The sequence below is a fragment of the Mesocricetus auratus genome, unplaced genomic scaffold (assembly GCF_017639785.1).
Source record: "Mesocricetus auratus isolate SY011 unplaced genomic scaffold, BCM_Maur_2.0 Super-Scaffold_4256, whole genome shotgun sequence".
Lineage (NCBI taxonomy): Eukaryota > Metazoa > Chordata > Mammalia > Rodentia > Cricetidae > Mesocricetus > Mesocricetus auratus.
Window position 1 is genome coordinate 116,709,726 of NW_024429182.1, and position 25,202 is coordinate 116,734,927.

The 25,202-nt window shown below is 47.4% G+C and overlaps 2 protein-coding genes across 3 annotated transcripts; both read right to left on the reverse strand.

Moving 5' to 3' along the window:
• Nucleotides 1-4,121: 4,121 nt before the first annotated feature.
• Ngrn (neugrin, neurite outgrowth associated) lies at nt 4,122-6,972 on the reverse strand. Its single transcript, XM_005077801.4, has 3 exons — nt 6,760-6,972; nt 6,288-6,398; nt 4,122-5,097 (listed from the first exon to the last, which is right to left on the reverse strand). Exons 1-3 carry the CDS (start codon nt 6,921-6,923, stop codon nt 4,503-4,505), a joined length of 870 nt encoding a protein of 289 aa, XP_005077858.1. The 5' UTR covers nt 6,924-6,972; the 3' UTR covers nt 4,122-4,502.
• Nucleotides 6,973-7,351: 379 nt separating this feature from the next.
• On the reverse strand, nt 7,352-24,399 carry LOC101827072 (tubulin polyglutamylase TTLL13). Of its 2 annotated transcripts, none has more exons than XM_040729676.1 (15): nt 23,003-24,399; nt 22,253-22,520; nt 21,504-21,544; nt 19,880-19,998; nt 17,605-17,735; nt 17,081-17,237; nt 16,572-16,715; nt 16,167-16,252; nt 15,631-15,862; nt 14,905-15,089; nt 11,219-11,404; nt 9,807-9,987; nt 9,345-9,524; nt 8,451-8,769; nt 7,352-8,073 (listed from the first exon to the last, which is right to left on the reverse strand). In XM_040729676.1, exons 2-15 carry the CDS (start codon nt 22,507-22,509, stop codon nt 7,814-7,816), a joined length of 2,478 nt encoding a protein of 825 aa, XP_040585610.1. In that variant the 5' UTR covers nt 22,510-22,520; nt 23,003-24,399; the 3' UTR covers nt 7,352-7,813. The 2 variants fall into 2 exon arrangements, with proteins under 2 accessions (XP_040585610.1, XP_040585611.1); XM_040729677.1 differs by having other exon boundaries at nt 22,987-24,399.
• Nucleotides 24,400-25,202: the final 803 nt, after the last annotated feature.

Genomic DNA, 25,202 nt, shown 5'->3' on the forward strand with positions numbered 1-25,202 from the left:
GAACACTGAGTGAGGACGGCGTCCGGAAAGGGACATTTGTTAACAGGAGGGGAGGCGTTAACTTTTTTTACAGGTGTACTTTGTGTGCGAGCATGCATGTGCGCGTGTGTCTGTTAATGTATGCCGTGTGGGCAGGTGCCTGCAGAAACTACAGGAGCTTACCATACCTCCTGAAGCTGCAGTTCTGAGCTGCCAGACGCGGGTGCTAGGACTGCTCTGCTGCTTAGGAGCTCTCCAGCCACATTAGAGACTTGGATAAAGAGATTATACCTTGTTAATTGCTTATTCCTCAAACTCCAGATCCCAGGGAGCGATACATTTTAAGAATGCAATAGACTCTCGTTCCGTTCAAGTGGAGATTGGGCCTTTTCTGCATTTAAACTTTCATAAAGCGAGTGACACCTAGTCTGCGGGGCACTCATTGCTTAAGTCTCAACTGTCAAACTAGTCTCCGACTATGCAGTCCTTGGCCTCCAGGTGGTAGGAGGTAGATGTGAGTTTGAGCAGTGTGAAGAGAAATGAATATGTTGGACTATGAAAGTTAAGGCTTGCTATCTGTGAGTGGTGGTGGCTCACATCTTTAATCCCAGCACTCGGGAGGCAGAGGAAGGTGGATCTTTGTGAGTTCGAGGCCACCCTGGGCTGCAAGTTCCAGAACATGCTCCAAAGCTACACAGAGAAACCCTGTCTTGAAAAACAAAAACAAAGCCGGGCGTTGGTGGCACACGCCTTTAATCCCAGCATTTGGGAGGCAGAGGCAGACGGATCTCTGTGAGTTCGAGGCCAGCCTGGTCTACAAAGTGAGTTCCAGTATGGCCTCCAAAGCCACAGAGAAACCCTGTCTCGAAAAACCAAAAAAAAAAAAAAAAAAAAAAAAGAAAAACAAAAACAAAAAACAAAACAAAAAACCGCAACAATAACAATACAGAGAGAAACCCTGTCTCGTTAAAAAAAAAAAAAAACCACCACCACACCACAACAAAAACCTAAACAAACAAACAAAAAAAAGAACTTGCCTTTCAGCCGGGCATTGGTGGTGCACGCCTTTAATCCCAGCACTTGGGAGGCAGAGGCAGGCGGATCTCTGTGAGTTCGAGGCCAGCCTGGTCTACAAGAGCTAGTTCCAGGACAGCCTCCAAAGCCACAGAGAAAACCCCGTCTCGGAAAACCAAAAAAAAAAAAAAAAAAAAGAACTTGCCTTTGAATATTGGAGTTTTAATTTGTTAATATCCATTATGGGAAAAACGAATAAACTTGTGGCACAGTCATACTACAAATGAATAAATTAAAGAGGCAAAACACACAAGTACATCTGTATGGTGCTATTTACAGAGAGTTTTTGTTTTTGAGGCAAGGTCTCAACATGCAGGCCATGCTGCTGCAGACAGGAATTGACTGAGGAAATACATAAATGAATAAACTTTGGGGGAAAAGGTAATGTGTAAGACTTTGTTTCTTAAAAACAAAACAAAAAAGGCAAAATGGTGTCTTGGCAGGTGCCTGTAATCCCAGCCCTTGGATGGAGACAGAAGGATGAATTCAGGGCTATTCTGGGCAACATGAGACTCTGTCTCCGAGGAAGAAGGGAAGAAGAGGGTTGGGAAAGCTGGGGGACAGGTCAGTGGATAAAGGGTGAATGCAGTTTGGATCCCTGCACCCACAAAAATGATAAGTGGGCATAGCATCCCCTTAGTAACCTCAGTTCCAGAGTCAGAGGCTGGGGACCCCTCAGGCAGGCTGCCTAGAGCTAGACTAACCTTATGCCTACTTTAGGGCTCAGCAGAAGACCCTGCCTCAAAAGACAAATTTGAGAGCTATCAAAGACTCCACCTCAACTTCTGGACTCCTTCCCCCTCCCCAACCCTGACTTCCTCAAAGCAGGAACTCATCTAGGACAAATGACCTAGCTTCTAAAAATAAATGGCAAGGGGGAAAGGTTGTGAAAGGTGGGACTATTCTAAAAGAAAAAGTTTAAGGTTTAAGAAATGCATTATTAAGTCCACACATGGTGACCCATGCTTCTAATCCTGGTACTGGAAGGCAGAGTCAGGGTCTTCTGTGAGTTCAGGACCAGCCTGGTCTACAAAGTTCTAGTACAGCTAGATGTACTAGATCTCTGGATGGACGGACAGACAGGCAGGCAGGCGGGCAGGCAGGCAGATGTTACAGTCAGCTACAAAAAGGTGGCGCACACCTTTAATCCCAGTTCAAGCTTCAAGCTGCTTATTAGGTTTTGCCTCCTAAACCAATAGAAGGGGATTATGCCAGACTGTGAATCCCAAACAGTCTATGAGGAATAGAGGGCAGGAATTTTTCGTCGGTTTAAAAACTGCCGGCTTGTACCAAATCAGCATTCCTGCCATTTTTTTTTTTTTTTTTTTTTTTGCCTGTTCTCTATGCTGGCATCCCTTTCTGCAGAATGGTATATTAACAACAGCTTTTTCCCCCTAGTCTCTTGAATTTGTTACCCAGGAAGAGTTAATATACTTAAGGAACATACCAACAAAATGTAGTGTTACTTGACATGAATCCTGTTTGGGAAACAAACCAACTGGAAAAGTCACTTATAAAACAGACTGTGTGGTTCAATCTCCAGCACCGTGAAAATAAACTTAAATGAAGTTTAAAAAGTTTTTTAAGAAGGCCTGAGCTCACACAGTGCTTCAGTCTGTTTCCTGGCCTCTGCCTGACGTCACACCATGCTCTCTGGGTGGCTGTCTGCTGCACTGAGATGCCTTCACCCACCTTGTTCCTAAAAGCAGCAAGTGTGCCTCTGTGGCACAGCCAAGTCCATTCTGCTGCAGTATGCCAACCCAAGTGGAGGTACCCACTCCTCCTCATTACCGGTTTCTTCTTCCACCACCCATGGCAACTAAGGGAAGTTCTACCTCATTCAGTGTGATGTTCATTGTGTCATGAGAGGGTGAACTCACAACAGGGACCCAACGAAGTCCTATGACCACAGCCCAGTGGTACAACTGTATTCAACCCCGATTCCTGAGACACACAAGGAAAGGTCATTTTGGAAGTTTATGTGCCTTGGCTGAGATCTAGGTGAGTAAAATGGCAAACCTAAAAGGTGGTGTTTGCTACCACAATAGACTGTCAGGAAGTCCATGAGTCATCTCTTCACTTATCCAACACAGTAGTAGTCAGGAGCTTAACCAATATGGTAGTAGTGTAGGACACAGTATTAAATGCACAGGTCTCTATCCTTCAGGGGGTCTTCATTCAAAGTGGGGAAGGAGAAGGATGACAGTATTAATTTCTCAAACTGCAGAAAATAAGGGTAGGGTCACAGACCATGAAGAGATGTGCAGTCACTGTGCTTAGGGTAACAGTTTCATGTATTAGTGTTTATTCAAGGTACCTGCACTGTTTTCTGACTCATAGTTGTATTTCTGAAGGTTATCCATCCATTGTATATCTTTGGCCACAAGACCACGCATGCACACTTGGAGGTCTTGTATTATTGGATACTGTAGACAGTAAACGATAGAACTAAAGGTTGTGAGGGTGTAATGATTTCCTTCAGGTAACATACAGGATAAATCAAAGGGGCTTTTGACATGAGGAATGTGTTGTGCCCCAAACACAGCCTTTGTGTACAGCCAATAAATGTGCTTCTGAACAGAGGTTTGGGGTTCGGTTTTCAGAAACTGTTTCTCCTGCTGCCAGAGTCTAAATTACATTCTGGAATAACTCTCCTTTGACCAGCCGGCACAACACAGAACACCTGACAGATCTGCTTTAGGGAATTCTACTAGAATTTTTTTTTTTTTTTGGTTTTTCGAGACAGGGTTTCTCTGTGGCTTTGGAAGCTGTCCTGGAACTAACTCTTGTAGACCAGGCTGGTCTCGAACTCACAGAGATCCGTCTGCCTCTGCCTCCCGAGTGCTGAGATTAAAGGCGTGCGCCACCAACGCCCAGCTCAAAAAAAAAAACGTTAAAAAACAATTTATCACTGGCGTGAGTGCCTATGCACAGAAGCCTTGGGATTCTTCTGGTGCCATCTGCCAAAACTTAATGACAAAGAATACTTTTCCTTTCCACCTTTTCTAGTCCACCATTCTCCAAAGTTTACAGGAAAATCCTGCCCAAGAGAACACCAAGCAACAAAGTACTACATTTTTACTTTATTTTGCACATAAGGAAACCATCTGATTAAACCATTCAAGAACTGTTAGTGTTCGGTGATCAAGAAGGAAATGAGGTCAGGAGGCAAGCTTTCCATTTCCTCTCAACACAGTAACACAAATTGATGACACATCACATATAATACTTGTTCTCAACAGTGAGACCAAGCAACAAGGACCAATGAGATTTAGATCCGCAGGGGTCCAATGGGGCTTACTCCAGAGGTCTGACTCTAGCCAAGTAGCTCCTCCACTCACATCCTAGCCTAGATTCTTCCAAAGCAGCCGATCGTATGCAGAAATGCTGGCAACTTCAAATCTACTTGCCCAGCTGTGTCACGGCATCTGGAGAAGCCAGGCCCAGACTCAAATTCTGTAGAGGAAGTTCCCATTGCTGTCAAAGAACTCCCGCCCCCTCTGTACTACTTTGCTGCTGAAGTTCTGGTCGCCTGGCTCCCCAGCCTTCAACTCTTCCAGCTTCTCAGCACTCAGCAACTTATCCCTGTCAGCTCTTGGAGTGGCTTTAGAATCATTGGTGGTGTGTTTCTGAAGCTCGCTCTGATGACCCACGGCTGCAGTGGTAGGCACCCAGCTTTCTTCCAAACCTTGGATTCTTTTAGTCCTTTCCTCCGGTCTTCTCCGTGCAGCTGAGCTGTGAGTGTCTGACCCTAGCACTTTTAACGCTGTGCTCTGATTCTGGCTTTTAGACGACTCTTCAGCTCCTGGCAGCAGCAGCAGGTCAGATACAGAACGGCCTGTACCAAGTGGCTTCACAGTATTTCCAGAAACCACTCCGGCAAACCCAGCTTTTTTTAGGACCTTCTGATCCTGCTTCAGTTTCTGCTCCAAAGTGGGTACAAACTTACTTTTTAAAACCCTTCTGATAACATCGGTGCTGACATCAAAGCCTTCTGCCAACCTGGGAACTGACCAAGATTCTGCAAATTCCTTATGTAAATACCTATGAGGAAAACAGCAGTTTTTCACATTGCAAATATGTCTCCCATGAGAAGAGCTAAAGTGGTAATGTTAGTGACAAGTAGTAATTAACAAGTAGTAAAAAGAGCTTGGGAAAAACCCAAATGCAGTCCTTAGACTGTGCCAATCAATTCTGTACCTGTGTACAAACAGCAATGTCTGGCCATTCTTCATCAGGACAGTTCACAACAACAGCTATCAACTGCTGTCTACTGATAGAGATGTTAGGTCCTGATGATGGAGGACTACCCTTCACTTCAAGATTATACAGGTTGGTGGTGGATATGCCACAGAATAACTAAGCACTACAGCAAAAGATGCAGTTAGTGCACCCAGAGGGAGACCTGGGGCAGGCAATCCTGTCGCTTGCGGTCTGACCCAGGAATGTCTGAGGAGCCCAAGACAGGGATGATCTAAAAGAGGAGAGAGGCAGAGGCGGGTAGACTGCCAAGAATTCCAGGCTACCCTGGTCTACATAGCAACCCTGTCTAAAAAAGAAAAAAAATTCAGGAAGTTGGCACATACCTATAATCTCACATGCGGCATTCAGGAGGATAAGGATAAGTTCAAGACTGTTGGTTACAGAGTACTGGAGGCCAGCCTGGATTGCATGAGACTGTCAGGAAGAAAAGTTCTCTTCCAAAAAACAATGTACATAAGCATGGAAAATTCCATTTCATGATCTCAGGAGGAGAGCATCCCGTTCTATTCAGATGTTAGATGTTTGGGCCTCTATACATACTAATGTTTTTACAAAACAAAAACCACCAACCAATTTTCCATAATGGTAACATACTAAACCTGGACTCGGGATATAGTTCGGGGGTAATACCCTCGGTGGACCATAATCGAGGTCCACAAGCATCGCAAAACCTTACTATGGTATTTTTTGTTTAAAAAGGGACAAAATTAAAGTTCTCAAAAAGTAAATCCTAGCCGGGCGGTGGTGGCACTGGCCTTTAATGCCAGCACTTGGGAGGCAGAGGCAGGCGAATCTTTGTGAGTTCGCGGCCAACCTGGTCTACAGAGTGAGTTCCAGGATAGCCAGGGCTACACAGAGAATCCTGCCTCGAAAAACTAAAGATAGGTAGGTGGATGGATGGATGGATGGATGGATGGATGGATGGATGGATGGATGGATGGGAAGGCCCTATTTTGAAAACAATGTCTTACCGGATCTGCTCCATGGCTTCCCACGTCAGTGTTCTGGGTGGAGCACCTGGAGCCTCCATCTGCCTTCGAATTTTCTGGATTCTCATTGCTTTTTTCTGGCGTTTCAGAGTGCTGGAGGAAAGAACCAATGGCAGAAGCCATGCGTGGAAGCAAGATGGATGTTTAAAGAGTTTCGGACTAAATCACGGAGAGCCCAGCCCTCTTGCGTCTGCCGGGCTAACGCACTCTGTACACCGCCCCAGAAATCTAACACCTACAACACCGGACCGTAAGCAAGCCGAACTCTTTAAACGGGTGATGAAACACGTCACTAGCGAAGACACCTGGGGTCCCAAGGGAGCTGACACTTGCCCCTGCGCCCTCGACAACGGGTGAGAAGAAGCTAGCGCCTCTGCGGACGCGGCGGCAGGACGCCCGGAGCTGGGGGCGGGAAGCCTAGCTTCAGGCTGAGGGCCCGCTAAGCAGCCGGTACCTCTCCACCTCCTGGAGCGCCCGCTCCTCCGGCTCCCAGTCGGAATCAGGGTCCGGCTCGCGGCCCACGAGGCCAGGGCCCCCCACGCCCTGGGTCGCGAACCCACAGCGAGCAACAGCGGCGCGGACACGACCGCCAAGCAAGAGGCTCAGGGGAAACGCCATTGCGATCCAAGATAGTCCTCCGCAACTCGCGACCGGAAAGCAGCGGAAGCGGGAGGGCGGTCCCGGAAGCAGAATGAGGAACCGGAAGTTGGACGGAATAATGAACCTTCAGTTTACCAGGTGGGCGGCAGAAGCACTTGTAAGGTTTCCCACCCTTTTCTGCTTTTGTTTTTGGGGTGCTGGGGAGCCAAGCCAGGTGATAGAATATGGTAGGCAAGCTTCTGGCACTGAGTTATCTCCCTAGCCATAAAAAAAGCCAAACATTTTTTGAGACTTGTCTGAATTGCCCTAGCCTTGCATCATCTTGCCTCAGCTTCCCAAGTAACCGGGATTACTGGCCTGAGCCACCATGCTGGGCTTCCCTACTGTAACTGTAAGAAGAGCTTGCCTCAGACGCGAGGATCGAAAGGAGGTACAGGACGCGCCTGGAAAACGACATAAACTTTAATAAAAAGACGGGTTCATTGCCCAGAACCGCCCCTCTAGCACAGGCTGCCCAGGCCTGCCTGATTCTGCCACTGTGGCAGGAAGGGCGAACCCTCAGCAATCTTCTGATGGCGACTACACAGTACCTTGGGCATTTGACTCCACTGGGAAAGGCACTCCCAGTGACCTCCAGACCCAGGCCACATCCAGGGTTCAGACCCATCGCTTAGCGATAAACCCAGCAGAGATGCATACGTGCTGGCCTTAGCTCTTCATCTTTTAGTCTTTACCGATCCCCCAAAGAATCTTAGAATGTTGACAAATTCTTGGTGTCCTTGTGTTTTGCCTTTTGCAAACAAAGGTCCTGGCCAGAGCTTTTCAAACTGGAACTTGGTGGCAGTCTTTCAATTAGCAATGGTTGAAGGCCATTTGCTCTTTTGGTTGAGTGCTGGGCTTCCCTTCTTTTACCTGTGTTGGATGATGTTGAGGAGTGGGCTGGAATGCTGCAGCACGGGCGCAGAGGCAGGATATAGGGTGAGGTCCCCAGCCTTGGCTCCTCTGTGTTCAGAGTTTACCATGGAGGGCAAGGTGCAGCATTCGGTCCATGAGTCACTTTCCTGTCTTTCGGGCTGCAGAAGATAGCCCTGCTTTGGGGTTAAAGTGGGTGGCACTGATCCTGACAGGGCTCGGTTTATGGCTTCTAGCCTTCTGCTGGCTTGACCTTCTGCAGTAGAAACAGGGATCCCACTAAGTTGTGGTACTCACGGAAGAGGTGTTCTCACCTCTTTCCCAACTATGGTCCAATTACACAGAAGAATGGCATCCCATGCTTCCCTCCAGCATCTTTACCACACTGTATTTTAATTAGTCTGTTTGCATGTCCATTTCCCTGTTAACCTTTGTTGAGGGCTGGGACTGTTTCTACCATGCCTATCACCAGGGTCACTAGATAGAAGGAAGTAAATAAATAGGTCCACTGCCTTCCCCCATTACTACACTATCAGGAGTGCCACTCTATATCTTAGGAGTATCCCTGCTGTGATATTTGCTACTGGGAATTTGCACCAGTCAAAGTGACCAAAGCTTGTTTTGTATACTTACGGCTAGTGAGCCTGACTCTAGAGCTGGAAAAATAGTGCCTCCCAGATTTCTTCATTGACAATGAACAGGGGCCAATGGTTGCTGGATCTCCTATCCAGTTGAAGGTCTTGGGCTGCAGATGGTACCGCGAATGCTGTGCAATTGCGGGAGTGATGCTTGATAGTGGCCCTAAGATCCTGGGGATCAATTCGTGGGACCGAAGTGGTTGCAGGAAATGAGGAGGGACCTGTTCTGAAGCAGCCCCTCTCAGGAACACCAATGGGACCAAATTCACATGTTGCAGTTCTTGACCGCCCAGCCCGTCCCGGTGAAATCTAGGCTAGAGGAGAAGAGCAGCCCCTTACCATATTTCTTGTGAGGCTGGATAGAGTGTTGGAAGAAATGTGTAAAAACAAAAAAAAGAACAATCTCTTCTAGGCCATAGCCACTGTTTAACTACTTATTCTTCTGGGGTTCAACAAAAACATAGGGCCCAACAGGTTTGTTACTAGCCCAGGGAATAGTGAAAACGGCAGCTGTTTTGTTGGCCCAAGACTGTTTACTTAGCTCCCATTAGAGCCAGGGCATTGGCAATGCTAGGGCAATTACACAGAAGCCACCTAGCGTGGTGGTGGCCTTGTTATTTATGAGGCGTGAGTTGTGGGTTACTGTGAAACAAGAATAGAGAGAGAGCAAGTCTCTTGCAATTGAGAAAGCTGGGAGCTGCACTCTGCAGGATTGCAATACCAAACCCAAGGGAGCCTGGGAAACAGACATCATGGAACCAACAGACCCTCTCCCAGGCTCCAGTGGTAGATACCATCACATAAACTTCCTTTGATGTAACCACCACCATGTGTCGGTATCACAGCCCTTGCTCCCTGGCTTTGTGAGAGGCTTCGCAGGGACCCTCACCCGATACTCATGAAGCTTTCTGTGGCCCCGCTGGCTGGGGTACAGCATGCGAGTGAGCTGCTCTACAATACCCAAGCTTCGGATGAGATTCTCTCTCTGTAACAGGAGCTTCATCCGCTCAAGCTCTTCCTCTTCCACAATGTCCTGAGGCTGCGTGGTGTCCAGGTGTACTGGTAGCAGCTACAAGGCACAGGAGAGATAACAGGATGTCCAAGGCTCACGCCATCAGCAGGGATGGCTGCGGGACATGCTCCCACTCTCCCTCTTCTCGCCCCAGACCGCACCGTGAGGTCCCCTTAGCTGTCCATTCTCTCACCTTCTGTTCCGAAAGGTCAGATTCAATTCAACTAGCTAGAGACTCATCTCTCTCAAGCAAGGAGAGGACAGGACAGCAGCGATTCCCTTCTCTAGTACCCCCAATTTAGTTTCACGTGGAAAGATAAGAGCCACAGCCCCTGACACCTCTTTCTCCCGGTTCCGGCTCCTGTAAGCCAAGTTGGTGGCAAGGCCCCGAATTCCAGCTCTCGATCGACTTTTCTCCCCAGCTGATTCACCCTGGTTCTGGTCCTTGTTTTCCTTTCGCTTCTTGGTGCCTGGGTTCTCCTGCTGTTCCTGCTTTAGGCGAATCTCCTCCAGTTGCTGCCTGACAAGACACAGCAGTTTCAGACGCTGGAGAGAATGTGTGGGGAGAGGGGGGTGGGTGAGGGAAAGCAGGGTGGGCTAATACGAGGAAATCACAATGTGTTGTTGGAACTGATGAGAAGGAATGAATGAGAGTATAGGAAACACACTAAAGGAAAGACTCATTGAGAATCTGTTAGTGGCCAGGCGTTGGTGGCGCACGCCTTTAATCCCAGCACTCAGGAGACAGAGAGAGGCAGATCTCTGTGAGTTTGAGGCAAGCCTGGTCTACAAAGTGAGTTCCAGGACAGCCTCCAAAGCCACAGAGAAACCCTGTCTGGAAAAGAAAAAGAAAGAATCTGTTAGTGGACTGGGATGATAGCTCAGGCAGTAAAGTCCTGGCCTGGAAGCATGAGGATCTGAGTTCAAGCCTCAAAACCTGTGTTAAAAAAAAAAAAAAAGCCAGGTGTGGTAGCACACACTTGTATCTCAGCACTGGGGAGGCAGAAATAGGCAGGTCCCTGGGACTCTTGCTGGCCAGCTAGCCCAGCCTACTTGGTGAGTTTCAGGCCAAAGAGACAAAGAGAGACTCAAAAACTAAAGTGGGCCAGACATGGTGGCATGGTGGTACACACTTACACTTTTAGTCTCAGCATTTGGGAAGCACAAGCAGGCAGATTCTCTATGCATTTCAGGCCAGCCTCATCTATATAGCAGGTTCCAGGTCAGCCAAAGCTACATATTGAGACCCAATTTCGAAAACACAAAACTTAAAAAATTATAATACTAATAAAGAATAAAAACAAAATGGGACTGGCAAGATGGCTCAGCTGGCTGGTAAAGGTGCTGACCACCAAAGCTGACCACCTGAGTTCACGTGCTGGAGACCCCACAGTGGAAGGGGACAACTGACTTCCCCATGTGCACCATGCTATACATACACACACACACACAAGTAAATGTAATCTTTATATGTAAACACGCACAGATAAGGTGAACAGCTAGAGAACAACATCCAAGGTTATCCTCTGGCCCCCGCATGCATATGTGTGCACAAATGTACTGCATACATGCACATCATACATTCAAGTGAAGGCATGCATGTATGTGCCTGGACACGAAGAGAACCTGTTAGAATTTGTGCTCTGTTTCTCCTTTCTCCAGTGTGTAGCTTCTTCTCCTGCCAGGGAGCAATTCAACTTCAGGGATTTGCCCCTGACCCACCTGTACAAAGGGAAATGCAGCCAAGGTACCTGGCACACTCCTCTCTGGCCTTGGAGGCAGCGGTCTCCTGGAAGAGGGAGCCGTTGTGCTTGAAAAAGGGCGCATATTTCTCTGAGTCGGGCCCAGGGTAGATCCGCCGGTAGCCCCCTAAGTGGGAATCTTCATAACGTTCTTGGTCCTGCACGGCAGCCTGCGATGACTCAATCTGTTCTTTCCTGTAGAAACCAAGCTCAGGGAAGTCACAGGACGGCTGTGAGAATGTTCCAGAGGGAAAAAATACTAAGGCTTTCAGACCCTCCTATTGGATGCCTGGTCTCCCAGACCCCTGCCTACGTAGGAAAGCATCCAAGCCCCACCATGTACGTAACAATAAATTAGGTGTGGTTTCCAGAATTCTGATTCTCAACTCAAGGATAAAGTGATCTATTCATAAGCAAACAATCTAGTTGCCACAGTCTTTCGGGTTCTCTACAGAAAATGTGAAAGAAAAAGATTAAACCAGTTGTGCTCCAGGCTTACAATTCTAACACTGGGAAGGCATGGGCAGGAGGAGCTAGAGTCCAAATCCAGCCCTAGCTCCTTAGTGAGATCAAGGCCAGCTAGCCAGTCTCATGCTTCTTGCTGTGAGGCACACAATTTATTCCAAGACTGTAAATAAGAAAAACCCTTGTGTTTTTATATTTGTTTGTCCATTTGCTTAAGACAAGATCTTGCTAAATTGCTCAAGCTAGTCTTGAGCTTATGATTCTCCAGACTCTACCTCCTAAGTGCTAGGGTGACAGTCATGCGCCATGACACCAGGATTCCTTTGTTTGTTTGTTTGTTGTTTTGGTTTTTGTTTTCTGTTTTTTTGAGACAGGGTTTCTCTGTGGCTTTGGAGGCTGTCCTGGAACTCACTCTGTAGACCAGGCTGGTCTTGAACTCACAGAGATCCTCCTGCCTCTGCCTCCCAAGTTCACCACCAATGCCTGGCCCTGTGTTTCTTTATAGTCTAGTATTTCCCACACATTTTCCCCACTGAAAGACATGATTCATTCAGATGTGCCTGTCACCAGTCTTTTGGGATTATTCAGGGTGCTTACAATTATCCTTCTCCCCCATTCACCACACAAACATTTAAGTCCCTGCTGTGTGCCAGTCCCTAAGCTTATTTCAAGGAATCAAATACACTTTGCCTCTGTATATCAATAGAGAAAAATAATGTTATTCTCCAGACTAATTCAATTTCATGTCCCATTAACAAATTATAATTTCAGTATTAGCAACCAGTTGTCATGTTTGTAACCTATTTTATGGTGAAAATAATGGGTGACAATAACGCAGTTTCAAAACAACTGAATTGTTTCCTGTGTGTCATTTCTGCAAGGGTTCCCAGGAACTGGTTTCTAGATGAGCTTTGAGAGACAACAAACCAGTTCCCCTCAAGGCTCAGGCACCTTTGTGGAAGGATCATAGAACCAGAGGGAGAACTGGAGCAAATGAAATGTCTTCAAGACCTAGCAGAACCCATGCTCCCGTGAGCTCATAGCACAAGATCTGCACAAAATCAGTGTAGTCAACATTCCAGTTGAGCGGGGAGGCCTCACAAGCCCCCAACCCTGGATGAGAAACTACTGACAGTTGATGGCTTCCCGGAGGACAGACAGTTTTCTTTAAGAGTGTGACTCCTGGTAGGTAGACTAAACTTCAGTGGATGACCCCACTCTAGCAAGTTTATAGACAACACAAATCAGACTCAGTGGGTTATTAAAAAATACAAAAATAAAAAAACCCAAAACAAAAACAAACAGATGGGCTGGAGAGATGGCTCAGCATTTAAGAGTGCTGGCTGTTCTTCCAGAGGTCCTGAGTTCAATTCCCAGCACCCACATGGTGGCTCCCAACCATCTATAGTGGGATCTGATGCCCTCTTCTGGCCTGCAGATAGAACACTCATATACATAAAACAAATAATCTTTATTAAAAAAAAGACAAGAAGTTAGGAGGGTGGATCTAGGAGGAGTTAGGGGTTGCAGTGAGGGGTGAATTTGATCAAAATATATTGTATGCATATATGAAATTCTAAAGAATAAATCAAAATAGTAAACAAACAACTGAGAGTTATGGTGCATCATAGTTTAAGGCCTGCCTGGGCTACCTGAGCTACTGTATATTGCAAGAATATGTATCAAATAGTAAATAACAGAACAAACAACCCCACACCTGCTAATCACAGCATGAAAAGTACAGCCCCACACCATCTAATCATACTACGTAAAGTTCCTTATATGCCTAGTGAAGAAAGCTACAGAGTGTGACTTATTTAACAGTCTGGGAAGATGAGAAAATACTTTGTATAAACACATTTCGACTTTTTAAAATATTTATTTTACATGTATGATGTTTTGCCTGCCTGTATGACTATGCACCATGTATGTGCAGTGTCCACAAAGGAGGGGACTGGAGTTACAGATGATTTCCAGCCACCATGTGGGTGCTGCGAATTGAACCCAGGTCATTTGGAACAGCAGTTAGTACTCTTAACCACTAAGCCATGTCTCCAGCTCCACATTTAGACTTTTAAATGCTTGTACAAGTATAAACGTTACAGTAGTAACATGGGTCAGCTGCAAACTGATTTGCTGCAGGAGAGGGGCATGAAAAAGACTACTCAATGTGTTTTAAAAAAAAATATGTCAGGCCAGCCTGGTCTACAGAGCAAGTTCCAGGACAGTCTCCAAAACAATACAGAGAAACCCTGTCTCAAAAAAAACCAAAAATATGTCTAACCGGGCGTTGGTGGCACACATCTTTAATCCCAGCACTCAGGCGGCAGAGGCAGGCAGATCTCTGTGATTTCGAAGCCAAGCCTGGCCTACAGAGGGAATTCCAGGACAGGCTCCAAAGCAATACAGAGAAACCCTGTCTCAAAAAACAAAACAAAAATATGTCTCTGCAATATGTAGTGTATAACTTATGCAAAAAAAGTTTTTAAAAGCTAACAGCTTCTTATGACCTCCTTCTCTCAGGAAAGTAATAACTAAGAAGTTGCACAACTAAACACATACCAGGACCTGCAAAGGGGATTCAATGGGTGATGGCACTTGCTGCCAAGCCTAAGGGCCTGAGTTCAAGTCCCATGACCCAACATGGTAGAAGGAAAGAACCAACTACCACATGCTGTTCTCTGACCACAGGTCTGGCATGGCACAGTACAGGAACACACACACACAATAAACATGTACTAGCCGGGCAGTGGTGGCGCACGCCTTTAATCCCAGCACTCGGGAGGCAGAGGCAGGTGGATGTCTGTGAGTTCAAGGCCAGGCTGGACCGACAGCCTCCAAAACAATACAGAGAAACCCTGTCTCGAAAAACCTAAAATAAAATAAACATGTACTATATTAACTTAAAAATAAATAAGCTTGGTTAAGAGCTTTGGCTGCTCTTCCAGAGGTCCTGAGTTCAATTCCCAGCAACTACGTGGTGGCTCACAACCATCTATAAAGAGATCTGACCTGCAGGCAGAACACTATATACATAATAAATAAATAAATATTAAAAAAATAAGCTGGACACAGTGATGCACACCTTTAATCCCAGAAACTGGGAGGCAGAGGCAGGTAGATCTCTGGGAGTTTGAGACTAACCTGGTCTGCATATCTCGTTCCGTGCCAGGCAGAGACCTGTCTCAAACAAACAAATATCCACCAGCCACCGGGCTCACATGGCTCACCTGGCTTCTCGTGGCTGTTGGTGGCACGGGAAAAGCCGCTCCTTGACTCGCCGTTTGTCTTCTTCAATCACCTTCTTTTTGTCACAGCCCCGGAGGTTGACAAGGTTCATGGCATCACAGAGAAGTGCATCTTTGACCTCTCGATCCAGGCGGGAGTCTGTGGTGAAGCTTGGGGAGTGGTTTACCTGCCAAGAGGAGTCCTTATTGCCCCTTTCCTAGACCACCTGAGCAGGTCTTACTAGGGCCCCGGGGAGAGACAGCTCCCTCCTGTGGCCTGAGCCAACAACTGGGAAGAGATCTGACCCATCCACAGGCTAGTGAGGAAAAAGATGACTACAGACACAGGGTACTGAAGGGCAAGACTCACTCAAGGAGCACTGGGGGATCCTGAACATGGATTGCTATGCTTGCTTGCTGGCTTGATTTTCTTAGCTTCTTGAGATTGAGTCTCATAAAATCCAGGCTAGCTTCAGATTCACCATGTAGCTGAGGCTCATTCTGAAGCTATGACTCTCCTTCCTTCAGTTCCCAAGTACTGAGATTACAGGCATGTGCTACCCACTATTATAGAGGTCAAAGACCACCAGTGTTTGTCTCAGCAAATGATAGAATCCTTGTGCTTTCACCTGGTTCTTGCGAGTCTTCTACCTCCCCATCCTCCCTATTCTCCCATGTAAGGCAAGGCCTCTGACTTTGGCCTTGGCAAGTTGAGGAGAGAAATCTTACCTCTAGAAGCCAGGGCTTGAGCTTGTGGTCCAGTAAGATGTCAAAACCCAGAATCTCAAAGCAGGCACATGTACCTCCACTCAGATATTGGGGGAAACAGGTTCGGTAGTTGTGGCGAAGAACAGAATGGGCTGAGATGATGGTTTTGATGATGATGTCCTCGATGTCCCCCCACAGCTCTCGGGGGTCATAGCTGTGCTCTCGCAACCAGGCATTGAGTGTCGACAGCTTCCTATGAGGCCCAGTGCTCAGAGGAAGGCCAATTTCCATGCCAGCAGGGTCTAGCTGCAGGCAGGAGGCTCCCTGATGTTAACCCCAATTCCATGTCTGGGACCTTGGGCTTCAAAGGGCTGCTAGCAGCTGGGAGCTGGGATTGTAGGTTGTTGAGTCTGCACTTAGAGCTCAGACACAGGACTAGGGTCTTCAAAAGCAGAGATTCCTGAGAAATGAGCTTCCCAAGAGCCAGGTGGGTTTCATGGGGCTCCTGAGACTGGGACAAAGGCAGAGGAAGCAAGGGAAAACAGAATAGGGGATACCTCTTACTGCCCACTGCATCGTCTCGGACAAAATTCTCATTGTGCTTATTGATTGCATAGTTGGTCAGGTGCATGCAGACATCCTCCTGCGAAGTGAATGGGCCGACATTGGCTCACTCTGCCTATGTGCAGCCTCTCCAGCCCTTCAGGGCCTTCTTATTACCCAGTGCTCTGCCCAAGATGGCTCCTCCCCTAGCTCTCTTCACCAGGGACTGTCCTGTATAATCCTGGGAAAGAGACTGTGCTGGGGAACTCCGGAAAGAACCTTTTCTCGCTCACCACCCAGCAAGGTGCTATGGTTCTTACTGGCTTCCTTCCTTGGTAAACTTTTCTACCATGCTTGTCCCTAGAACCAAGGCACTCATGGCAATGGAGGAGAAGAGGGGGGCCACCCTGCCTCCTCACCAGGTTGCTATGGCTAGGTTCCACATACGGCATGGTGGCAAAACGGGCCAGGCCTTCCTCATACATGAAGATCCGCAGAGGGTCACAGGAAGTGATCAGAACATAGATTCGCATGTCAAACTTGAAGCCATCAATGAGGAAGGGCTAAGAGCATACAAACCCAGAGGGAATACTAATGAACTTCTGAAGTGCTTATCACATGCAATATACGGTTATTACAAGTGCTTCCATACATAACACACTGAAGACTCACAACAATCACATAAAGTAGTTACTGTTGTTATTCTCATTTAACAGTGAGGAAACAGCGCCAAGGAAAGGGCCAGATAACTGCCCGAGTCGTATGCTTGAGAAGAAGGCTGGCTAGCTCTGAACAATGGCTATAGTCTGTCTGTGAGGTAATGAGGACCACAGAGAGGGCAGGAGCCTATACTTGACCTCTGCCCTAATATACCAGGGATAAGGCATGCCAGTGTGGGGAGGCCTGGGGGTTCCGAGCTGGCCTTCACCTTGGTGATGTACTGCTGGCAGATCATATGCTCTCCTGGCTTGATTTCCTTGGGGGTTCTGGTGATAAAGATGCCACGCCCCTGACAGCCGCTATCTGGCTTGCAGATATAAGTGCGGGTTTTCCGCTGACGACCGTAGGCCTGGAAGTCCCCATAGCTACATGCAGAAAGAGGCTGGTCAAAGGGTTTCTGTGCATTCTGACTGTCCTGGGACCCCCATGGCCATCTTGTTGTCTATTTCCATGGTCTTCTTGGAGCACTTAGCCTTGGACCCACTTTTGCTTTGGCCAACAGAAACGTTCTTTTTTGAGACAGTCTCTCTTTGCAGCCCTGGCTAACCTGCACTTGCTATGTAGACCAAATTTATGGAAATCCACCTGCCTCTGCCTCCCAAATACTGTGATTAAAGGCGTGCACCACCACTGAATCTTTCTTGGTCCAGTTCCAATCCTCTTAAACACATCTGGGTCACGAGAGCACAGGGAGTGACTCCTCATCCTGCCCCCAGGACTTGGTTCACTCACTCTGCAGGGAGACACCAGGTTCGAGGGAAGATGTTGTACTCGGTGGGATAGAGCTTCTGCATGCGGTTGAGGTTCCGAGCCAGCAGATCTTTGCGGCAGATTTCTGTCATGCCAGGGAAGTGGTTGATTTTCTGAAACAGAGTCAGTTGGTTATACTGCCCACCCTGGAGCACGTGACAGTTCTTAGGACCTGGGCATCCCTTCAAGCCAGAGGAAGGCACTGGGAAGGAAAGAAAAAAGTCCAGTGGAGGGTAGCACTGCATCTAGTCGGCGAGTGAAACAGGATGTTTCCATAGGGCAGGTAGGAAGTCACTCCATGGTCTCCCCAGGACACATCGCCACCAAGGTTGAGAAAAGAAGGGTAGCTGGAAGAGCGTAGACTACCCAGGACCTTGGGGCGCCCAGCCACCTCCTCACTCAGCCCACCATCTCTTGGTCCACCAGAATACTGATGCTGTCTGGAGATAAGACTTGGTGATGGAGCGTTTGAATAGTGGGCATGAGGTCCTAGGTTCAATTCCCAGCAACACACACACACACACACACACACACACACACTTTTAATAGAGGAATAATGATACATGATAGCACAGAGAAATAGTAAGAATCACACTTCCTTGAAGACACAAAGGAGAAAAGGAAACTAAGAAGACTGCATGGGATACATGCCACAGCACCCAGAGACCATATGGCACGAGAAGGTATCTGCCGGAGGCCCTTAGCTGATCTACCCTGCCAGGATGGAAGCAAACACACGAGACAGCTGAGTGTATTCATTCAGCTGGCTTCCTCAATCACTAGCTGTGTGAATTCTGTGTTCTGAACCTTCCTGTCCTCTTTTTAATAAACTGATGTCTGCTACTCAGGGATCTTAAGGATTTAGTGAAGAAGCAATATAAAAACACCTAACAGTATCTGACCAATACACAGGAATCCCTTGGTAAAACCTGCTAATTAGTGATCCTCATCTGACAGCTGCTCCCTGCATGACCCTTCTTTGCAGCTTCTCCAGGATTTATCGAAGTTGCTCTCTCCTAGCTTCCTCCTTTAAGACAAGGTTAGGAGCCGGCGATGGTGCACACACCTTTAATCCCAGCACTCGGAAGGCAGAGACAAGTGGATCTCTGTGAGTTCAAGGCCAGCCTGGTCTACAGAGCGAGTTCCAGGACAGGCTCCAAAGCTACAGAGAAACCCTGTCTCGAAAAACAAACACAAACAAACAAAAGACAAGGTTAGGACAAGTTTCAGTGTCCTGGACTCCCTTCCTGGATTCTCCTAAAGAAGCCTACAGACTGCTTTTAATCAGTCATGTACTGAATAATGACAATTCAGGTAAGGACAGACCACAGACCCCATGGTGGTCCTAGAACACCTCATCATCTAGCAACTGGGCAGCCATTTGTTTACTGCACTTACGATGTTCCCATGATGAAATCACCTACCAGCCCGTTCCTCACGTGTATCCTCGTCATTAAACCGCACACGACTTCACCAGACATGATGACACACTGTCTTGTTTTTTGTTGTTGTTGAGCCAGGGTCTTGATATACAGCCCAAGATGTATAGCCTCAAATACCTCATCCTCTTGACACAGCTTGCTGATGGCTGGGATTACAGTCCTGTACCTCCCTATCATGCCCAGCCCCATTCATACGCTTGCTGGCTGGCTCTCTCCTGCCCCCCTTCTCTATGGGGGTGTATTTCTTTTAAAACTGAGTCTTATGTAGGATGGCCTTGAGTCTTGTTTACACCTCCCAAGTGCTGGGATCACCGGTGTGTTACCACACTTGGCTCTTCCACACTTTCTTGGTAGATGTGTGATGCTATGCTGCTTAGATACTAAACCACCCATCTGGCCTAATCACCACCACCACCACCCTTTTCTTTTAGATCCTGGAATTGAACTCAGTGCTTTTTGCATACTAGGCAACCATTCTATCCCAGGGCACTGAAATACATCCCCAGCCTTCTGCTGTTAGCACTGAAGCAGCTTTCCAGTCCCTGCCCCAAGATGGGCACACCTGCTCTCAGTGAGGCAGGCTAGCCAGATGCCACCAGTCAGAATAAATAATGTGACAGGGATGTACCCACCCAAAACCTTCTTCAGGTAACAGAAGCTCCAGAGAGCCAAGAGGAGAATACTTTTATTGGAGCAGAAGACCTGGGGGTGGCCTCTCTGTCTGTAACGTGCAGCAACGGAAAGAGGCAGTCCCCAGTGCCAGGGCAGACAGGGTGGGAATACTCATTTTGGATGTTGGGCCAGGACATTGGTACCTGAAACCTCTTCATGTCCATGACTCGTTCCAGTGAGACAGAGCAGTCTGTCCAGTACACAGTCCACTCTTCATCCTCCCCCACTTCCTTCAGGCCACACATTTGGGCTGCCCGGCGCACTGTAGAGACAGGGAGATCAATGATGCCAGCCTGGGCACCAGCCATGAGTCTGGGAACTCTAGCTGGGCCGAAGAAGGAACAGACCTAACCAGAGAGCAGATTGCAAAGGCATGTGGTTCTTACCTCAGCATCTTAGTTACCAGGCTGCAATCTCAAGTTCGTGAGGCTAGCAGAGAAGACAAGGGCCAGACTCTCTGCTGCTTTGGGTCAGGGCTGTGTGAATATATAGCTGACCCTAGATTGGAGCCCACTGGCATTTAAGATTCTGAGTGGCTCTTTGTACAGATGTCAGAAGCGGAGAGAGATGAAAACCTTGACCTAGCTGGGCTATTTTACTTTTGATTGTTAAGCCCTCTGAGAGCCTCTTAGGGGAGAAACTCAGTTTTGGTTCTTGTGTTGCAGATTAAACCGAGGGCCTTTTGTCTGGTAGGCAAGTCTTTTGCATCGAGCTATGTCCTTAACCTTTAGAAGCAGCTGTTTTTGTTGTTTTGTTTAAGATATTCATTATTTTGCTGGGCAGTGGTGATGCACACCTTTAATCTCAGCACTTTATAGGCAGAGGCAGGTGAATCTCTGGGAGCTCGAGGCCAGCCTGGTCTACAGAGTGAGTTCCAGGGCAGCCAGAGCTATTAGAGAAATCCTGTCTCCAAAAACAAAAATAACAACAACAAAAAAGGTTCTCATTATTTTTAATCATGTGTATGTAAGTGGGCATATATGTGCTAGATCATGCATGTCGAGGTCAGAAGATAATTTGCAGGAGTCTCCTGCTACCATGTGGATCTTCAGGATTGAACTTGGGTTGTCAGTCTTGCTGACAAGTGTATTTATATAATGACCTATTTCTCCAGTTCCCAACGCAGTTTTTTCCTTGTTCTTTTCCTTACATTCTTTATTTAAAGGGTAGGGCATTGGTGAGATTTCATTGGATTTTTTGTTTTTTGGGGGGGTTGTTTGTTTTTTGTTTTGCTGGCTATATAACCAAGAATAACCTTTAACTTCTGATCCCTTTGAGTCCATCTTCCAAATGCTAGGATTACTGGTATAAGCCACCAGGACCAGTTTAATGGGTGCTGAGGATCAAATCCAAGGCTTCATGCTAGGCAAGCATTCTACCAATGAGCTACATCCCAGCCACCTTTCAAAAATTATATATATCCAGGGTCTCACTATGTAGACCAGGCTAGCCTGGAACTCAAGAGATCTGCCTGCTTCTGCCTCTGCCTCCCAAGTGCCTTGGCTTGTGTTTTTTGTTTTGTTTTGTTTGTTTGTTTGTTTTTGCCAGCTAACTGTGGAGATACCTTCCTTACCAGTGAGATTAAGAGCAATAGCGACATCTCAGCTACTGGGAGCTAAGTCTGGGGATATCCAGGAACCTCAGTGTAGGTAGTGGGTAACCTGGGCAGGAGCCAGGGGCTGGGAGAATGGCTGTGACTCTGTCCCAGGAATAAGAACAACGGTCCCTCTTGGATACATGGCTGTCAGTGATGAGCCCAGTGCTTACCACTCTCATACTTGCAGTTGGTCAGATTGATGGCCAGGGGTCTGAAATGAAAAAAAGAACAGAAATCAGGCAGAGTAGGGGGGAAGAACAGGCTCCAGGCTGCCAGGAGCCCAGGTGAGGAAGTAGCTAACCAATTTATAACTCAAATTCATTTTTTCTAGAAGCACTGTAAATAACAAACCAAACATGATAAAATTCCAAGATGGGCAGACCCAAATGGCTCTGAATATTTTTTCTGTTGCAGCAAAGATTAATACTGCTCTGGCCTTTTCCTTTCTCTTTAGATTTTCGAGAGAGGGTTTCTCTGTGTAGCCCTGGCTGTCCTGGCATTTGCTCTGCAGTCCAGGCTGACCTGGAACTCAGAGATCATCCTGCCTCTGCTTCTTGAGTGCTGGGATCAAAGGCGTGTGCCACCATGACTGTTTATTTTTTATTTTTTGTGAGCATTGGGCATCCAGACTCAGGCCTTTATGCTGTGCACCAAGCTCTCTTCCCCAGCTGAGCCATCATCAGACCATTGTTCTATGGCTTTTGAATCAGGGTCCCAAACTGGCCTGGAACACATGTAATTCTTTCCTCTCTCTCTCTCTCAGCCTTCCTAGTGCCGGGGTTATTGATGTGCACCACAACCTGGCTCTCCTGGGCTAAAGTGAAAAGCTTAGATCCCATCGTCCCCTACCAAATGGTGGTCTGAGGCCAAGGGGTGACTCTCTGGAGCCAGACCTGTGAGGGATCTAGGGAAAAGTTACCTTCGTTTCCGCTTTCTCTTTCTCCTCCCAACTTCCAAATCATCTGTTTCTGCTGCACTTAGGATTTTCTTTGGAATTTTCTTGGCTATAACAGATAAGTCAACCCCATTCTCAAACTCTTTATAGTCAGCCTTTGCAAGTGCCTGCTGGGAAGAGTGAGGGGTGGTAGCTTCCTCTCTAACACACTCTTCCTCAGATTCTTCTTCCTCAACATAGTCTTCCTCAGAGTCACTGGTCTTACAGGTACTGGGCTCCATCCTCTTAGATTCTAAGGGGAAAGAGATGGGATGAAATATTTATCAGACCTCCTTCCAGGCCCAGGAAGTCCTTCAAGAATTCACCCAGAGACCCTTTATGGTGCTATAAGGAAATATTGCCCTTTTCAGACCAATCCTGCTGTAGACTAGGTTGTTTCCAAGTAGAGGGCTGGGGGAGCATGGGATGTTGGGAGGATGTAAAGTCCTTATCTAAAAGACCCATCATCCAGGATTACCCTGGTTCATACAACACACTGTAGTGCATGCAGAACAGAGCTGGTAGAAGCCACGGCCACGGCTGTTTAGCTTTCTGAATGGAAAGAGAGGTGGCTGGCAGAACTGGAGGACTCTGCTTTAAAATACAGCTGATGATCAAGGGTTCTCGGGCCAGCCCTTTCCCTGAGCCAGGATTCAGTTTCTCTATGTGAACACGTCGGGGTCGGGCATCTGATGGCTGATAGAGGAAAGGAAACGCACGGCAGACACTGCCCACCCGAGGTTTCGAGGAGAGCTCAGGGGCTGCTGGAGCTGCCCCTAGCAGCCCGGGGCTGGACTCAGCTGGTCGCTCATGGCCGCCCCTCGCCCGCTGCGGCTCTTCCTGGGCGTTGCTGGACGTCGGGGACCGTGTCTTCGTTCCACAGGACTGTCTATCCTCGCCGTCGCGAGGGGGAGCCCGCTCCCCCTCGGGGTTAACTCCAAGCTCCGAGATCCTGGCGGCGGCGGCGCCTTCTTAAGCAAGCCGACGGCCGCCGCCGCCGCCGTCGCTATGGACACGAAGGCGGCCCCTATTGGAGTAGCGTTCTGGGGGCGTGGCCTTCTTGGAAACCACACCCACTTTGGCGCCAGCGGAAGCCAACACGGCATCGAGCTGTCTGCTTTTGCCGGGTGCTGCTGGAGGTCAGTGTACCGGAGCCCATGATCAGTCTAGAGGGATTCTTCCAAGGCATTATGGGACTTATAGTCCTTCCGCGTTGGCGCGGGTTCGCATCTTTCCCACCATACCTTTCCTGGAATCTGGTGGCTATGGGCAAACAAGTCTGTGACAAATAACTGCTTGTATTTCTTCTGCATTTTAGAAATGGTGCTATGAGAAAAGTCCCCGCCCTTGATAAGGAAAGCAGCGATTAGGACACATGCCTTCCATGTTTTTTCACCCTGATAAGCTGAAACAGTTGCATTAACGAATTACTGAAAGGGGCTGGCTCAGCAGGTAAAAGTGCTGGCTGATAAGCCAAAGAACTTGAGTCCGACCCCCGGAACCCACACGGTGCAAAAAGAGAACCCGGACAACAGTAAGTTGTCCTTTGACCGCTACACCCACGCTTTGACATGGTGCTCACCACCATAAATAATTTTTTAACTGGAAGAAAAGAAAATAACAGCCATCTCATCCAATTGCTGTCATTGTCCCTTTCCTATACCTGGCACTCCCCCACTTTGAATTCCACTAGCTTCCTCCACCAAACCCAACCCAACCCGTCATTCAGATTATGTGAAAATCCAAAGAATCAAACATTTTTTTGTTCATAAAAAGATAAACACTGAGTTGGGTGGTAGTGACTACTTTTATCTCAGCACTCAAAAGGCAGAGGCAGATGGATTCCAGCCTGATCTACAGAGCGAGCTCCAGGACAGCCAAAGTCACACAGACAAATCTGTCTTGAAAAATCAAAGAAAAAAAAAAAAAACACTGCAGAAGGTACATGAACACGAGTAATTTTTTGCTTACTCTGTAGTACTGAAAATTTCCCAAGTGATTGGTGAGCTTTTGTCATTCTTTTAATTTTTAAAAATGTTTTATGTGGAGTTGGAGAGATTAAGCAGTCAGAGGTTAAGAGCACTGACTGTTCTTCCACAAGTCCTGAGTTAAATTCCCAGCAATCACATGGCGGCTCACAACCATCTGTAGTGAGATCTGGTGCCCTCTTCTGGTGTGCATGCAGATAGAGCACTCATATAAATAAGATAAATAAATAAATCTTTAAAAATATTATTTTATGTGTACGAGTTTTTACCTGCATGTATGTGGACCACATTCTTGCCTGGTGCCCGTGCAAGTCAGGAGAGGGCATCAGATCCCCTGGAACTGTAGTTACACATGTCTGTGAGTCACCATGTGGGTGCTGGGAGCTGAACCTGGTCCTCTGAAGTGCAGCAAGTGCTTTAACCACTGAGCAATTTCTCCAGCCCCCCCTTTTATTTTTTTTTTAAAGATTTGTTTATTTATTACATATAGTGTTCTGCCAGAAGAGGGCACCAGATTGACTTGTAGATGGTTGTGAGCCACCATGTGGTTGCTGGGAATTGAACTCAGGACCTCTGGATGAGCAGTCAGTGCTCTTACCTCTGAGCCACTTCTCCAGCTCCAGCCCCCCTTTTATTCTTTTTTTTTTTTTTTTTTTTTTTTTTTTTGGTTTTTCGAGACAGGGTTTCTCTGTGGCTTTGGAGGCTGTCCTGGAACTTGCTTGGTAGTCCAGGCTGGTCTCGAACTCACAGAGATCCGCCTGCCTCTGCCTCCCGAGTGCTGGGATTAAAGGCGTGCGCCACCAACACCCGGCTCATTCTTCTGTTCTTAAAATCAGTTTTCTATATGATTAAGAAATGTACTCCAAACCAAAAAAAATATATTCTTTTGCCGGGCATTGGTGGCTCACATCTTTAATCCCAGCACTCAGGAGGCTCTGTCTTGAAAA